General features: G+C 42.8%; 1 protein-coding gene across 4 annotated transcripts in view; it reads left to right on the top strand.

Moving 5' to 3' along the window:
- TBXAS1 (thromboxane A synthase 1) overlaps nt 1-18,041 on the top strand; it is a 324,636-nt gene extending 306,595 nt beyond the window's left edge. For all 4 annotated transcript variants that reach the window (XM_070756310.1, XM_070756309.1, XM_070756307.1 and 1 more), the window contains 4 exons: nt 8,687-8,775; nt 13,299-13,436; nt 16,937-17,099; nt 17,652-18,041. In XM_070756310.1, coding sequence (XP_070612411.1) covers nt 8,687-8,775; nt 13,299-13,436; nt 16,937-17,099; nt 17,652-17,726 — 465 coding nt within the window. In that variant the 3' untranslated portion in view covers nt 17,727-18,041. The remainder of the gene's footprint in view (nt 1-8,686; nt 8,776-13,298; nt 13,437-16,936; nt 17,100-17,651) is intronic.
- Nucleotides 18,042-18,357: the final 316 nt, after the last annotated feature.

The following is an 18,357-nucleotide window of genomic DNA, read 5'->3' as shown; positions in this document are numbered from 1 at the left end:
AATGATTGTCCTAGGGGTCAAATAAGCAACGAAGAAACAATCAATATTAATAAAAATCTTAAGGATACAAGCAACAAGTTACAGTCATACAGTGGGAGAAAATGGGTGATAGGACGAGAAAAAACTAGTAGTAATAGTAGTGCAGACTTTAGTAAATAGTTTGACAGTATTGAGGGAACTATTTGTTTAGCAGAGTGATGGCGTTCGGGAAAACACTGTTCTTGTGTCTAGTTGTCTTGGTGTGCAGTGCTCTGTAGCGACGTTTTGAGGGTAGGAGTTGAAACAGTTTATGTCCAGGATGCGAAAGGTTAGTAAATATTTTCACCATCCTCTTTTTGACTGGTGCAGTATACAGGTCCTCAATGGAAGGCTGGTTGGCAGTAATTTTTTTTCTGCATTTCTGATTATCCTCTGAAGTCTGTGTCAGTCTTGTTGGGTTGCAGAACCAAACCAGTAGGAAGATACTATGATTTATTCTCTTTTTTGGAGAGAGGGGAGGTAAAAATATATATTTTTCTCTCCACATACAATCATACAATGGAATATATCATCTATTTTCATGATAATAAAAGGCAGCATCATGTTAGTAAGACATATACGATCACAAAAAATTGTAAATTCATACTTATTTGATTTCGGTATAGATCACTTTTCCATATTGCCAAACTTTCTAATTTTGTCATCCAGATAAACCAGTTTTCTTGTATTTTAATTTAATAGTTAATGTTCCTTCAAGTAATTAATACAAACAATATCTCTATTATCTTCAACGCTAAGCCGTAGTGTTTCCTTCCTCTCATTAAACATTTTTCTGAAAGCTAAAAATCCTTATATAACCTAACTATTATTCATCTCTAAAAAAAGGAAACAGATATACACCAATAAATTTCAAACCTTTTCCTTCTCCCTTGTATTGTATTACAATTTAGTAATACAATAAATGTAATAATAATAAGAGAAAAAGCAAAACAGAGAGACCATAAGATGGCAGTTTCAGAAAACCAAAGACTGAATAGCAATAGCACTTAAGTTTATATACCGCTTCACAATGCTTTACAGCCCCCTGTAAGCAGTTTACAGAGTCAGTATATTTCAACGATCTGGGCCTTCGTTTTACCCATCTCGGAAGGATGGAAGGCTGAGTCAACCTTGAGCCTAGTGAGATTCGAACTGCCATACCTATGCAAAGGTGCATTTCATTTTATACATCTATCCACCAATCAGGTTGTAGCGCATTCTGTAGATTCACGGTGACTCAGCATTCCTTACTTGTTACAATCATTATATTAATTACAATTCTTCTTCCTGCATTGGGATATGAAGTTAGGTCAGTACTAATCCTGACAGCCTTCCGTTTTCACACAGACTGGGTATATGTAATGAAGTCCAGGTTGACATTGCACTTCCAATTTTACTCTACGTGGTACCTCTACTTACAAACTTAATTTGTTCCGTGACCAGGTTCTTAAGTAGAAAGGTTTGTATGAAGAAGCCATTTTCCCATAGGAATCAATATACAGTGGTACCTCATGATACGAACCCCTTGTCATACGAACTTTTCAAGATACGAACCCAGGGTTCGGAATTTTTTTGCCTCTTCTTACGAACTGTTTTCACCTTACGAACCTGCCGCCGGCCGCTGGGATGCCCCACCTCCAGACTTGAGTTCCTCCCAGTTTTTTCCCACCCTGTCCTGCCCCATTCTCCCCTCTGGATCTCCATGGGTTTCCTCCGTTTTTCTGCACTCTTTCCTGCCCCATTCTCCCCTCTGGATCTCCATGGATTTCCTCCATTTTTCTGCACTCTTTCCTGCCCCATTCTCCCCTCTGGATCTCCATGGGTTTCCTCCGTTTTTCTCCACTCTTTCCTGCCCCATTCTCCCCTCTGGATCTCCATGGGTTTCCTCCGTTTTTCTGCACTCTTTCCTGCCCCATTCTCCCCTCTGGATCTCCATGGGTTTCCTCCGTTTTTCTCCACTCTTTCCTGCCCCATTCTCCCCTCTGGATCTCCATGGGTTTGCTGCGTTTTTCTGCACTCTTTCCTGCCCCATTCTCCCCTCTGGATCTCCATGGGTTTCCTCCGTTTTTCTGCACTCTTTCCTGCCCCATTCTCCCCTCTGGATCTCCATGGGTTTCCTCCGTTTTTCTCCACTCTTTCCTGCCCCATTCTCCCCTCTGGATCTCCATGGGTTTCCTCCGTTTTTCTGCACTCTTTCCTGCCCCATTCTCCCCTCTGGATCTCCATGGGTTTCCTCCGTTTTTCTGCACTCTTTCCTGCCCCATTCTCCCCTCTGGATCTCCATGGGTTTCCTCCGTTTTTCTGCACTCTTTCCTGCCCCATTCTCCCCTCTGGATCTCCATGAGTTTCCTCCGTTTTTCTGCACTCTTTCCTGCCCCATTCTCCCCTCTGGATCTCCATGGGTTTCCTCCGTTTTTCTGCACTCTTTCCTGCCCCATTCTCCCCTCTGGATCTCCATGGGTTTCCTCCGTTTTTCTGCACTCTTTCCTGCCCCATTCTCCCCTCTGGATCTCCATGGGTTTCCTCCGTTTTTCTCCACTCTTTCCTGCCCCATTCTCCCCTCTGGATCTCCATGGGTTTCCTCCGTTTTTCTCCACTCTTTCCTGCCCCATTCTCCCCTCTGGATCTCCATGGGTTTCCTCCGTTTTTCTCCACTCTTTCCTGCCCCATTCTCCCCTCTGGATCTCCATGGGTTTCCTCCGTTTTTCTCCACTCTTTCCTGCCCCATTCTCCCCTCTGGATCTCCATGGGTTTCCTCCGTTTTTCTCCACTCTTTCCTGCCCCATTCTCCCCTCTGGATCTCCATGGGTTTCCTCCGTTTTTCTCCACTCTTTCCTGCCCCATTCTCCCCTCTGGATCTCCATGGGTTTCCTCCGTTTTTCTCCACTCTTTCCTGCCCCATTCTCCCCTCTGGATCTCCATGGGTTTCCTCCGTTTTTCTCCACTCTTTCCTGCCCCATTCTCCCCTCTGGATCTCCATGGGTTTCCTCCGTTTTTCTCCACTCTTTCCTGCCCCATTCTCCCCTCTGGATCTCCATGGGTTTCCTCCGTTTTTCTCCACTCTTTCCTGCCCCATTCTCCCCTCTGGATCTCCATGGGTTTCCTCCGTTTTTCTCCACTCTTTCCTGCCCCATTCTCCCCTCTGGATCTCCATGGGTTTCCTCCGTTTTTCTCCACTCTTTCCTGCCCCATTCTCCCCTCTGGATCTCCATGGGTTTCCTCCGTTTTTCTCCACTCTTTCCTGCCCCATTCTCCCCTCTGGATCTCCATGGGTTTCCCTCCCCCCACTCCGTTCGCCTCAGCTTCGTCTGCCGGCAGCTTTTTTTTTTAAAGCCTTAATGTTTTGGATTTTCCTAATCGGCTTGCACGCATTATTGGCTTTTCCATTGATTCCTATGGGAAACATTGTTTCATCTTACGAACTTTTCACCTTATGAACCTCGTCCTGGAACCAATTAAGTTCGTAAGATGAGGTATTACTGTAAAAGTAAATGATGCACGGGATTGGGGAAACCACAGGGAAGGTGGAAGCCCTGTTTCCTCCCTGGAGATTCCTAGAGAGGCCCCACAGAGGCTTCTCCCTGCCTTTTCCGGCCCTGTTTCCTCCCAGGATATTCCTAGAGAGGCCCCACAGAGGCTTCTCTCCACCTTTTCCAGCTCTGTTTCCTCCCAGGAGATTCCTAGAGAGGCCCCACGGAGGCCTCTCCCTGCTTTTTCCAGTTACAGTTTCGGAGGCTCGGGTTTGTAAGTGGAAAATGGTTCTTGAAAAGAGGCAAAAAAATCTTGAACACACGGTTTTTATCTAGAAAAGTTCATAAGTAGAAGCATTTGTGGGCAGAGGTACCACTGTAGCTCAGGGTTGAACTGTGGGAAGATCTCGGAGCACCAAGGACCCCACACTTCCAATTTTGAATGGATCCCAGGGATCCCCCATTGTCTTCTCCTGCTCACAATTCCTAATAAACACAGAACCTGCTTCAGCAAACAGTCCTGGAAGAGATTCGGTTAAAGCCCACCCAGAGCCTGTCCTTGTGTTTATCAGTAAGGCAAATAGCAAATGTGTTCAGCGAAGTGGTTCTGAACTTCCCTAACATTATCAGGTTTCCCTGACCTCTCTCGGCCGGGTAAGAAATCGAGATGGTTCTGGTTTAGCTGGAAGCTTATCCTGCCCCTAGAAACTAAGGAAGGTCAAACATCTGTGCCGCTTTCTGCAATGGTCTTTTAGCAAACTTTGATCTGTCGTTGGCATATTTGCTGATCCTGGACCAAAATAGCGATATATCTCAGGAAGAACAGTAAGGCCAGGATAAATAGCTAACCTACATTTGATCGTGTTTATTTTTTTAATGAAATTAATTATTTCAATTAATTATTTACATGAAGAAAAATACATAAACACCTCAAAACAAACAAAAACAAAACACGACCTATACAAACATATAAATATCGTCTTTCATAGTTACAATTCTATATCAAATCTTAAACACTCAACAATTTACACCTTTGCCAACTCATCCGCTAACATTTTTGTTACAGCTTTTTTAATTTTTATTTTATTTTATCAGCCTACTAGTTCTACATTGCTATGTCCTATATTGTTACCTAAATCTTAATCTTTATTAATTTCAATCCTATTACCTAAATCATAAACTGTCCAAAATGTATTGCTAAACAAGTTTTATTTTGTATATCTAGTAAAGGAAAGGAGTAACAAGATAGCTTACATCCCCCATCCCTTTCCCCCCTGTATACTTTCATGTTGTGAGAGATTTGACTGTTATAAATATTTAGGCTTTTAAATATTTTTTTTGATTAACCCAATCGTACCATCTGCTCCAAGTTTGGTAGAATTCACTATTGTCTCTTTCTTGTATTTCCAATGTCATCTTGTTCATCTCTGCAATTTTGTAAATTTTATTTATTAAATTTAATGTTGAGGGAAGTTGTTTAAGTTCCAGGCCTGCGCATAAACAAGTCTGACAGCTGTAATTATATGTATTATTAAGTATTGTTAATGCTGACCTAATCCGAGTCCTTTATATGTCAGTTAAGACACACAGACTGGTAATTCCCATAATCTCTGACTATGATGGCCAGTCACCATAATAGGTTAAGGATTGTGGGAATTAAATTCTAATGCTAATGTATTCCAGACCTGAAGGAAGGTTTCTCAAAATTAATGTCAAATGTTAACATAAAATATCTTGTAGCGTTTTATTTGAAGTGAGCCTATTCAGGTATTGTAAAAGCCTTTGGGCTTTATTCACATAATTGGTACATATAGTTTTGCTGCCCTCAACTGGCTCCTCAGAGTATTGCTTCATGCCTGCCTTATTCCTTTGAATTATTCTCACTGGGAAGGGTGGGCAGATAATAGTTTAGTAAGGAAAAAAACTTCCCAAAACTTTTCTTTTTTTAGAAAGCAGGGCTGGAAGATGTTTAACTGCTTTCATTTTCTTTCTCCTCCTGCTCCTTTCTGCTCCTCCTCACCGCCTCAGATTCCCTCTTTTTTTAAAAAAAGACTTAACATTTTGGATATTTTTGGATTCCCCTCCCTCACCTTCTTCCTTCAGCAGCGACTGTCCTCCTCCTCCTCCTCCCACCCAAATTCCGAGCTTTTATTTCTTTCCTAATGGGTTTGTACACATTATTTGCTTTTACATTGATTCCTATGGGAAAAATTGCTTCTACTTACAAACAATTCTACTTCAGTACCTGGTCACGGAACAAATTAAGTTCTTAAATAGAGGTACCACTGTATTAGCATAATCTTTTCCTTCCCTGTCCTATAAATGTTATAATGCTCCCTGAGCTCTGCAACGTAGGTGTCTCAGAGTTCAGGTTGAAGAGTGGAAGGCAATGATGGGCTGCCAAAATTTTTACTGCCACACTATAGGCATGGCTTATTTTGTGGGGGTGGCTTGATGGTCATGTGACCAGGTAGGAGTGGCCTGATAATCATGTGACCTGGTGGGAGTGGCTTGACAGTCATGTGACTGGGTGGCTTAAAGGTCATGTGACTGGGTGGGAGTGGCTTACCAACCAAGTTAAGTTTTCAAATAAGTGCTTGGTCTCTTTTTCAGTTGATTACGTTACATTACTGTATTTGAATAGCCACAAAAAGGACAAATTATTTGTTGAGGAGCACAGTAACATTTTAAGGTTTTGTACCAAACCCATAAGGTTCAGTGTGACAACAGATTAGGCAAGTAGCTCAATTTTCTTTAATTGCTATAAAAGTTCAGTTCTCGATAATGATGGAAATGATTAAAGCAGTAATGGGTAAAAATATGCTATTTAATTATTACCTATTTTAAAAATAATTAAGGACCATACTAAGGTACTAGAGAAGAAGGACAATAAAAAAACTATTAAGTATTCAATAAATAGTGTATAAACTTACTATCCCCATTCGTTCCCTTCCCCCCCCCTCCCCAGTGGGGGCAGCAACCCATTACTGGTGGAAGGTAAACTATTTACTTATTTATTTATTAATCAGATTTGTATGCCGCCGCTCTCCGCAGACTCGGGGCGGCTCACAGCAATAATAATACAATGTAAACAAATCTAATATTTAAGTTAATTTAAAACCCCAATTTAGAAACCAATCATACATACTAACATACCATGCATAAATTTTATAAGCCTAGGGGGAGGGAAAGTCTCAATTCCCCCATGCCTGACGACAGAGGTGGGTTTTAAGGAGCTTACGGAAGGCAAGGAGGGTGGGGGCAACTCTGATATCTGGGGGGAGTTGGTTCCAAAGGGTCGGGGCCGCCACAGAGAAGGCTCTTCCCCTGGGTCCCGCCAAACGACATTGTTTAGTTGACGGGACCCGGAGAAGGCCAACTCTGTGGGACCTAACTGGTCGCTGGGATTTGTGCGGCAGAAGGCGGTCCCGGAGATATTCTGGTCCGGTGCCATGAAGGGCTTTATAGGTCATAACCAACACTTTGAATTGTGACCGGAAACTGATCGGCAACCAATGCAGACTGCGGAGTGTTGGTGTGACATGGGCGTAAACTATGACTGTCATACGCCTGCTTGTAGCCTACCATTCCTGGCTAGCCACACAAAACCTACAGATTTTCTTCAGGGAGAATTGAGGATTCTGTATACCTGGACACTTGCTTTAGACGGTATGAGAAGTGCTGTGCTTGGAAAGATTCTAATAATCATGAAGGAGCCATCGTATAAACATACCACTGCTGAAGCAAATCTCTTGTGCCACTATATGAGCTGCTACGTTTTCAAGTACATGTAATCTTCAAAATCATCGTCACTTGCAGTTCCTGGATAAATACATTATAATACCTAGGTGCAGGTGTGTTTTTTTTCTAATTTAACTCTCTACCAGTTCACTCCCTCCTCTGCTGCTTGGGTGCGCATGCATGCGAACGGCTGAAAACAGCTTCTGTGCATGTGCAGAAATAAAAAACAAGATGGTACCCTTTATGGCGCTGCCAGGAGAGCTGGTTCATGGGCGTGGCCAACAGCCATCACTCCCAGTTCAGCAAGTGGGAGGAAATTCCCACTACCGGTTCTAAAGGACCGGTCAGAACTGAGAGGAACCCACCTCTGCCTAGGTGCAATCTTTCATCAGGGAATGTCATTTGCCTGTTCTTTCTTTCTTTCTTTCTTTCTTTCCTTCCTTCCTTCCTTCCTCTTTCTTTCTTTCTTTCCTTCCTTCCTTATTCTTTCTTTCCTTCCTTTCTTCCTTCCTTATTCTTTCTTTCTTTCTTTCTTTCCTTCCTTCCTCTTTCTTTCTTTCCTTCCTTCCTTATTCTTTCTTTCTTTCCTTCCTTTCTTCCTTCCTTATTCTTTCTTTCTTTCTTTCCTTCCTTCCTTATTCTTTCTTTCTTTCCTTCCTTCCTTCCTTCCTTATTCTTTCTTTCCCTTCCTTATTCTTCCTTCCTTCCTTCCTTTCTTTCCTTCCTTCCTTATTCTTTCTTTCCCTTCCTTATTCTTCCTTCCTTCCTTTCTTTCTTTCTTTCTTTCTTTCCTTCCTTCCTTATTCTTTCTTTCCCTTCCTTATTCTTCCTTCCTTCCTTCCTTCCTTCCTTCCTTCCTTTCTTTTTGTACTTTTATGCTGCTCAACTCCCGAAGAACTCTGGCCGGCTTCCAGCAATTAAAAAATAATTCATAAAAAAAATAGAAAAACATTAATTAAAAAACAAACATACATACATACATACATACATACATACATACATACATACATACATACATACATACTCTATCATTCATGGCTGGATCTGGGCCTCATTTGATCAATGGCCCCAGTCCTGTCAGAAGAGCAAGTCTTTACAGCTTTGCAGAAGGCCAGTAAGGTGGGGAGGATACGAATCTCTGGAGGCAGTTGGTTCCATAGAGGAAGAGCCACCACTGAAAAGGCCCTTCCCCGCAGGTCTGCCAGCCATCATTGTTTGGCTGATGGGACTCGGAGAAGGCCGACTCTCTGCGCTCTTATCGGTCACTGGGAAGTATGTGGCAGAAGGCGGTCCCTTCTGGTATTTTTGCTGTTTGCATTTTTCCTTCAGTTAGACTTAGGGCCTACTATTTTGTTGGTACTTCATGTTTTCATGTTGTGTTTGTGATGCTAAGAGACAGGTATAATATAAATATTTTGTTAAAATAATAACCATTTTTTTCCTTCACATTCTCACAGGACATTCCAGATTATGAAAATATACAGGAACTTCCATATCTTGATATGGTGATAGCAGAGACTCTGCGTATGTATCCCCCAGCATTCAGGTTAGTAAGATAGAAGACACTGCGGTTACTGAAGCATCTTTTTTTTCCTCTTATGTACACGATTCACACCACTTAAGTGAATGAATGTGTCTTCCTTTAACCTATAGAGGAGACCTCACCTTCAAAAAGATATTGATAAAATTGAATGGGTCCAAAGACGGGCTACAAAAATGATGGAAGGTCTTAAGCATAAAACGTATCAGGAAAGACTTCATGAGCTCAATCTATATAATCTGGAGGACAGAAGGGAAACATTTAAATATGTTAAAGGGTTAAATAAGGTTCAGGAGGGAAGTGTTTTTAATAGGAAAGTGAACACAAGAACAAGGGGGCACAATCTGAGGTTAGTTGGGGGAAAGATCAGAAGCAATGTGAGAAAATATTATTTTACGGAAAGAGTAGTAGATGCTTGAAACAAACTTCCAGCAGACGTGGTTGGTAAATCCACAGTAACTGAATTTAAACATGCCTAGGATAAACATATATCCATCCTAAGATAAAATACAGGAAGTAGTATAAGGGCAGACTAGATGGACCATGAGGTCTTTTTCTACCGTCAATCTTCTATGTTTCTATGTTTCTATAAGAGGGTCAGGCTTTCTCTGAGTTTTGAAAGAGACCTGGTAAAGTATAGGATGTTCCTAAATTTTAGTGCAGTTTTAAGCTTTAAGAATTTAAGAAGTATAAATGTTACAAACTTAAAGCAAAACAAAACAAAATCATTGGAAAGTTTAATGAATCCAAATTCTTTTATACTTAAATTTCTGAATTAGGAATAATATGTTTTTGATTTTTTGTTTGTTTGTTTGTTTGTTTATTGATTGATTGATTGATTGATTGATTGATTGGATTTGTATGCCGCCCCTCTCCGCAGACTCGGGCCGGCTAACAACAACAATAAAACAGTATACCGGTATAACAAAATCCAATACTAAAAACAGTTAAAAGCCCATTATATAAAAACCAATCATACATACTATGCATAAAATTGTAAAGGCGTAGGGGGAAAGTATATCTCAGTTCCCCCATGCCTGGCGGCAAAGGTGGGTTTTAAGCAACTTTCGAAAGGCAAGGAGGGTGGGGGCAATTCTAATCTCTGGGGGGAGATGGTTCCAGAGGGCCGGGGCCGCCACAGAGAAGGCTCTTCCTCTGGGTCCTGCCAAGCGACATTGTTTGGTTGACAGGACCCGGAGAAGACCCACTCTGTGGGACCTGACTGGTCGCTGGGATTCATGCAGCAGAAGGTGGTCCCTGAGGTAATTTGGTCCGGTGTCATGATTTTTAATTTTTTTCAAGTCCCTCTGCTTGACAAATGGTGAGCATTAGGGGGAAATGCATTTGCTGGTTAGCTGAATTCAAGTCACAAACAGCAGTACAAAGAAAATTCCCTTCCCGTTATAAGAAGGAAACTCACAGCAGAAATTTAATTAACAACTGGATGAAAAACGTTCAGGGAAACTGGCTCATTTCAAGATGAGCGTAGAGCTAAGAGATGCTGAGCAAGCAAATAGAAATGGGGAGGGTATTTGAACAGAGATTCCCAAACCCAACGTGCCATACATCTGGTGAATTGAACATTTCAAAACTCACATTGCAAAGAATTCTAGCAATGAAACTCCATAAGCCCCCATGAAATTCCATTACAGTGGAAACTCGACATACGAGCAGCTCTACTTACAAGCTACTCGAGATAAGAGCTGGGAGGGGAGCGACATTTTTGTTCGCCTCCCGAGCTCACATTCGGGATACGAGCGCCAAGGAGCTATCTCGGCTTCAGGAGACAGCTCCTTGGCGCTCGTATCCCGCGTGTTTTAAAAGGTTGCAGCCGGCCTGGGGTGCTGGGGGGGTGCTGGCAAGCCCCCCAGGCCGGCTGCAACCTTTTAAAACACGCGCGCCACTTCGCAGCTGTCTCCTGAAGCCGGAACGCTAACTTCCGCGTTCGGTTTCAGAAGACAGCTGCAAAGCGGCGCGCGTGTTTTAAAACGTCAGAGCCGGCCTGGGGGGCTCGGGGGGAAGCCCCCGAGCCCCCCAGGCCGGCTGCCACGTTTTAAAACACGTGCGCCGCTTCGCAGCTGTCTCTGAACGCTAACTTCCGCGTTCGGCGGCAGCGGTTTTTGTTGTTGTTGCACGGATTAATTGACTTTACATTGTTTCCTATGGGAAACAATGTTTCGTCATACGAGCGTTCTGACTTACGAGCCTCCTTCCGGAACCAATTAGTCTCGTAAGTCGGGGTTCTACTGTACAAGGTTATTATTGTAGGAGATGACCAGGCTGAGCTTGAGGAAGGAGTCTAACACGTCATCAGTCATGAATCCCTGTGTGCTCACAAGAGGTGGAAGCCCAGGGCGTCTTGAATTCCTTTCTATTCTTAACTCCCGTTAATTTCCCTTCGCTCCTGTTGCTACCACTTGCTGCTTATTGGGGAGACTGGCAAGCGGGCAAAGCAGAAGCGACGTCGTCTCCCCGATGAGCTGCTTTCCTTCCTGGGTCGGGCAGTGAGATTCGGCTGCTGCTCATGCCCAGAAGCCAAATCTCACGTGCACGCGCTTGCATGCGCGTGCACCGCCGGCAGTGACAAAGCTGTGCACGCAGCTTCATTTCCGCCATTGGAACAGCATTCCATGCCATTCCATTTGCTGCCCGACTCTGCTTGCAGTCTCCTGCAATCACAATTGCCATTTGCAATTTTCACTGGTGGCTTCCAAGCAAAGTCATTGGGGAAACCTGCAGGAGGTTGAAAATGGTAACCATGTGACATTGTAATAACCAACCATGCAGGATTTGCTTAACAGTGGTAATCAGAACTGCTGTCCTAAATCGGCTTTTGGTTTTACAATTGCAATGCTTGGTCTCAGAGTTGCCAATCTCAATTCCTGATGGTAAGCGACTGTCTGTAGTTGTTCAACTGTTACAAAAAGACTACTGTTCAAGGTTACACAGTTGAATTTTTCTTTTATGTTGGCTGACCAATATTCATACCCACCTCTGCCGTCAGGCTTAGGGGAATTAAGATAAGCTTTCCCCCTAGGCTTCTACAATTTATGCATGGTATGTTTGTATATATGATTGGTTTTATAACAAGGGTTTTTAACTGTTGTAGTATTGGATTTTTACATTCTGTTTTTTGTCACTGTTGTTAGCCGCCCCGAGTCTACGGAGAGGGGCGGCATACAAATCCAATAAATAAATTCTTCAACAAAAAATTGAAGCTGAAAATTTATTACAGTGGTACCTCTACCTACAAATGCCTCTACTTACGAACTTTTCTATATAAGAACTGGGTGTTCATGATTTTTCTCTTCTCAAGAACCATTTTCCACTTAGAAACCCAAGCCTCCGAAACTGTAACTGGAAAAGGCAGGGAGAAACCTCCATGGGGCATCTCTAGGAATCTCCTGGGAGGAAACAGGGCCAGAAAAGGCAGGGAGAAGCCTCTGTGGGGCCTCTCTAGGAAACTCCTGGGAGGAAACAAAGCCAGAAAAGGCGGGGAGAAGACTCTGTGGGGCCTCTCTAGGAATCTCCTGGGAGGAAACAGGGCCTCCACCCTCCCTGTGGTTTCCCCAATCACACACATTATTTGCTTTTACATTGATTCCTATGGGAAAAATTGCTTCTTCTTACAAACTTTTCTATTTAAGAACCTGGTCACGGAACAAATTAAGTTCGTAAGTAGAGGTACCATTGTATTCCACTTTGATAGATGGAAGAAACGGATAGACAATTTTAAACCGTGCAAATGGTGGCTGAAAGGTAGCAGATTGTATGTGGTCTTTTGTCAGGAATGATTGTCAATAAGCCAACATCTGCATGCTTAAGCCTACGTTTCTGCTCGTGTCGTTAGAGCTGAATATGGAGGGAGGAATTACTCAAAATATGGCAGTGGGATATTTAAGATGTAAGAAGAAATGAGATGAAGAATTAATAGAGTTTGAATTAATGCAGATTGGATTCACAAATGAGATCCAGGCCGAGGGAAGGATGTGATTTGGTTATATGGAGGGTAAATTAAGACTGAATCAGGCTTTTTTGAAAAAATAATGTGAAATCTTTACAGAATGAAAGAAATATATGAATGTATATGTGGATTTGGTGGAATCGTGCATGGTTTACATGAAGTATACAGAGACCTACGGTAAATGTATCGTCATAATTTACAATTAATTAGATTATTATGGGATTGTTGTGTACTTTTTCTTGCCTAAGACTTCCTACTTTTGCTTTGCCGAAATCTTGCTCACACACATATCCTCTACGAGATTTCACTTTCTGTGCATGCACAGAAGCCAAATCTTGTGCCGATGTGCCCGTTGGGCAGGGTGCACCGGTAGGAGGTAAGACAAATTGCCCTACACTGGGTGATGGCATGCATGCCACAGAGAAGGCTCTGTGTACCATCTCTGGCATGGGTGCCATAGGTTAGCCATCATGGGCCTGGACTTACATATAAAGGCTTCTTCAAGTGCTTAATCACCATATTTTTTCTTTCTAATTTCTGTAATGTGCAATCTTTGTTCCTGTAGGTTTACTCGGGAAGCAGCAAAAGACTGTGTGGTACTGCAACAGCAAATCCCGGCTGGCGCCATCATAGAAATTGCTGTTGGACACCTCCATTATAATCCAAAGTTCTGGCCAGAACCTGAAAAGTTTAATCCTGAGAGGTACATCGGCTTATTGTTCAAATCATGATGTTAAAACTGTAAAAACCACAGTGTTATTTATTGTGCAGATAAGAACAACAATAAAGAACTGGGAGGCCCCATTACGCCTGTTGCAAAACACGCACCCTACCACAGAACACGATATAGCTACTCCTCAACTGTTCCCACCACAACTGGGAGCAAAATTTCTGGGAGCAGTTGTGTTGTAGTTGGCTCGCAGCCCGGCCCTCTATCAGCGGACTTTGAGCCTAAGGAACTGGGGCCATTTGAGCATGGTCGGCTTGTGTGGCTGTTGGAGGAGTCATACAGTGAGCCGGAGGAGGAGGGAGTCTTGGTGTGAAGAGCCTACAGAGGGTATAGAACCCCCAACTGGGGATTCACAGCCCCCAACTGGGGCTTTGCCAGGGTCTGAGGAGGAGGAAGCGGAGATAAGGGACCCGATCCCGAATGTATGGGTGAGAAGGATGCAGGGGAGGCAGGAGCAGATAAGAAAGCTCAGAAAGAGGAAGTGAGCTCAGCTGTGCATAGTCTGCACTCCACGAGAGTATATAAGGGGAGGAGTTTGAAGTGTGCTCTTTGCAAGAAACCAATGTTCGTGCCTCCAGAGGAGAAGAGCCTGTGAAAAGTATTTTTGCCTGACAAACCTGGAAACAGTATTTATTTATTGTTTTTTATTGTATTTATATGCTGCTCACCCCAAAAGGACTCTGAGCGGCTAACAATCGGAATAAATACAACAACAATAAAAACAGTTAAAATCTAATAATAAAAAATCAATAATAATAATATAAAAAACATTCACACTTACAATCAGCCTAATTCCAGGCCTGCCGGAAAAGCCAGGTCTTAACAGCTTTCCAGAAGACCGGTAGGGTGGAGATAATGTGGATCTCTGGAGGCAGTTGGTTCCAAAGGGTCGGAGCCACCACAGAAGAGGCTCTTCCCTGAGGTCCTGCCAGCCAACATTGTTTGGCGGACGGGACCTGGAGAAGGCGAACTCTGTGGGCCCTTACTGGCCGCAGTGAGGTATGAGTACTGGACATTCATAGGGTTAATAATATTGTGAGTAGACTTTTGGCTGAGAAGCAAGTATGTTTGGCTTTATCTTATTCAGTTGGCCTCCCACCTGGATTTTGGTGTGGGGGGAAAAGATATTGTTTTGGTTTGCATTTGTGCAGTTCAACAAACGTCTCGTAAAAAGACTCTTGTTCTGTTTGAAACCTGTGTGTTTGAGTTTTAATTTGGGGCTAATTACCGGCCGGCTGCCATGCAAGACAGAACAGATCACACCCAGTTTTATGACTTTTTTCTCTTTGGCTATGGCTGTTAAGCGAACCATTGCAATTAACTGAATCACATGGTCATTAAATGAATTTGGCTCCCCCACCATTGACTTTGCTTGTTGGAAGCCTCTGGAAAGATACCCGAATGGCAGTCGCATAACCCTGGAATCTTGCAACCAGTGGCCAAGTCTCCAAATTTTGTTAATGAGACCCTTGGACAGTACGATGGTTGTAATTGCAAGGACCATCTACAAGTCATCTACAAGTACCATTTTAATCTCAAATGGTCACTAAATGAATTATGGTAAGCCCTGAACTACCTACCGTGTTTTGGGGACTATACGTCGCACCTTTTTCCTCCCTGAAAGAGGCTGAAAATTCTCTGAATGCAGCTTTTTTGGAAGCTTTTTTCCCCAGCCCTAACTAGTTGCTAACGATTTTCCCAGCGCTTACCTTGCAGGTTCTTTCATTGTTACTCTTTGCAAAGAACGTTTTTCAAGCCCTAAGTCTTTGCAGGGTTTTTCTTCTTCTTCTTCTTTATATATTTTATATCAATGAAGTATATTTACAATGGTTTGTTCTTATTTAGTTACATAGTTGTCTTATCACATAAGCCTAGACTAAATTTATACATGGTAAAAAGGAAAAAGAAAGAAAAGAGGGGGAAAAAGAGAAAGGGGAAGAAAAAAAAGGGAGGAAGAGTAAAGAAAGAAAAAGGGAAGAAAAAGAAAAGAATGCTATTGGCCAACTATTTCAGTTGACTCACACATTTAAGTGAACTGTCCCTAAGCACATTTATGCAATTAGTAAATTCTTGATTTTTAAATACATAGTTATTATACATTAAGGTACATTGATTTATAACACACTGCTCAAAAAAATTAAGGGAACACTCAAATAACACATCCTAGATATGAATGAAATATTCTCATTGAATACTTTGTTCTGTACAAAGTTGAATGTGCTGACAACATGTGAAATTGATTGTCAGTGTTGCTTCATAAGTGGACAGTTTGATTTCATAGAAGTTTGATTTTCTAACTTGCTCCAAATGTTTCTTTCCAGCTCTAACCAGGTGCTAACAATTTCCCAGCTCTTACCCGCTTTGCAAGCTCTTTCATTGTTACTCTGTGAAGAATGTTTTCCAAGCCCTAAGTCTTTGTAGTTTTTTTTTTCATTGCACTACTTGCTTCGACTCTTTCTTTCCAGCCCTAACCAGGTGCTAATGATGTTCCCAACCCTTATTGGCTTGCAGGCTCTTTCATTGTTACTCTCTCTAAAGTTTTTTTAAAGCCCTAAGCAGGGGATAAAATAATGTGCTGGCTAAGGACGCTAGCCAGATGACTATCTGGTAAGCAGATTCTTTTTCCTATTTTCCTCCCCAAAAACTAAGATGTGTCTGATACTCTGAAAAATATGGTATATATGAACAGGATCTCTATATATTAATCTTCGAACAAATCATTTGGTGCCTACCCAACATTTTAAAATGGAAATTGCAAATGGATGGTGTTCTGTCTGGGTTCCCCCAGACCTCAACACCAACTGGAAAAAACAGCCAGACACTCTGGTAAAAGCAAAAGTACTTTATATCTGGAAAAAATAAACACAGAGGAAAACCTGTTCTTCCCAACAGACAGGCTATAATACGTTACAGCAGAGTCCTGATGTCCAGACAATACAGCAAGCTTCTTGCTGGCACCCCCCCCCCCCCCAAGGTTTCAATAGTCAAAGGCACAAACCAGGATTCCAAGACGCCAAAGTTCACAGCCAGGTCCCAAGACTCTCAAAGATAAAACTCCACAAGCCAGGAAGGGTGGGTCTGCCTTTTAGCCTTTCCAAAGAGCACCACACCCAAACCCAGCTGTTGCCTCTTTAATGCTGAAAGTACTTAGCCAATTGCTCCCTTCTCTGAGTAGCTCTTCTCTGTCGCAGATCAATTATGGCTTGTGCATTTTCCTCTAAAGAATCCAGGCTGCTTGCTGGGGAGAGCTCCCCCTGGTGGGACTCTGGCTGTCCTCCCTCTTCTTCAGCCTGGGATTCCTCCTCCTCGTCTGCCTGCACCTCCTGTTCCTCAGCCTCTCCCTCTGAGCTGGAAACCGACAGAAGATCAGCCGTTCCCTGAGGGGCCTCAGACGGAACCACAACAGATGGTAGCCTATTCTCACCCAATATTTGAATCCTGCCCACAGATTTATATTTTATTTTTGCCCACAGGTTTACACCTGAAGCTATGCAGCAGCAACATCCTTTTGCTTATCTGCCCTTCGGGGCAGGTCCTCGTGGCTGCATTGGCATGAAGTTGGCCTTGATGACAATAAAAATTGCACTGTTAAGAATTTTGCAACGGTTCATGTTCAAAATCTGTCCTGAGACCCAGGTTTGTGCCTTTTTTTTTTTTTTTACTTCTTGGAGAAGATGGTAACAACCCCCCTCCCCCAAAAAGGCAATCTAGAGCAGTGTTTCCCAACCTTGGCAACTTGAAGATATCTGGACTTCAACTCCCAGAATTCCCTAGCCAGCATACCTTTTTTGGTTCGTGTGCCAAAACAGTGAATGGGAGGGTGTGCTAACATGTGTGACATGCGCACACCCCTTCCCTCCCCCCATGTGTGCGCACACATACTTGCTGCCCCCTGCGCATGCATACAGGCCTTTCTGAAGCCTGGGAAGTGAAAAAAAATCATCAAATAGATAAACCGGAAATTTGGAAAAACACACTTCCGGTTTGCCGTTGTGCTGTTTTTTGCACTCCGGAGTGCAAAAAAGAGCAAAGGGGAGAATAGGGACAGCCCGAAGCTGGTCGATCTGATCGGAAAACATCCTGAGAAACCGGGTATATTGATTGTTAAATGTTACGTAGCATTCCCTTTCCTATTTTACTGATGCTTCCTAACTTGTTTGGCATTTTGTTTCTTCACCATCTTCCCAGATCCCTTTGCAGGTCAAATCTCAAAGCACATTAGGACCACGAGATGGTGTCTTCATCAAGATTGTTTCTCGTTAAGATTGTCGCATCCTCCCATTTCCTTTTCAGAAGCTTTGGCTACCCTCATGCTGAAAACCTATTTGTAACGTGGGAAAACGCACGTTAAAGGCACCAAAGTTCTTGCCCCAGTCTTCCTTCTAGCTTTAGTCAATTTGCAACGCTAATTTCTAAAGACTGTTAAACTTCTGTGCTCACAGACTTAACCTTTTGTGCCTGATATGCATGTAAGCTTTGAAAGCATGTGTTGTGTGGAGATATGGTATGTGGAGGGGATATTTGCTAATAATGAAAATAGGACGGTCATAAAATAAACTGTTTTAGCTTTTGTTAAAATGAACGTTTTTTTAAAAAAACATTCAGGCTGTTATAATTGGTCAATCATCAGCTGAGTGTCTATTTTCTCTTAAGAATTGTTCCTTTCCTGTCTTAAGATCATGAGCAAATTTACCTAGACAATTCTGCAGTCAAAGCAGAGGTGAAATCAGGTGTGGGCTACCGCCCGGACAGGAAACAACACAACAGGGTAGCAAAAATGGAGCTCCACCCCAGAGCACCCAATTTGCACTGAAAGATGTTGAAAGAAAATGCAGGGTGTCCTGCATAAGCCACGCCCACAGCGTGGTAGTAAGTTTCGGTAGCCCTTCACTGG

The sequence above is a fragment of the Erythrolamprus reginae genome, chromosome 6, assembly GCF_031021105.1.
Source record: "Erythrolamprus reginae isolate rEryReg1 chromosome 6, rEryReg1.hap1, whole genome shotgun sequence".
Lineage (NCBI taxonomy): Eukaryota > Metazoa > Chordata > Lepidosauria > Squamata > Dipsadidae > Erythrolamprus > Erythrolamprus reginae.
The sequence above is the reverse complement of the archived record's forward strand: the minus strand, read 5'-3'. Positions and strand labels throughout refer to the sequence as shown.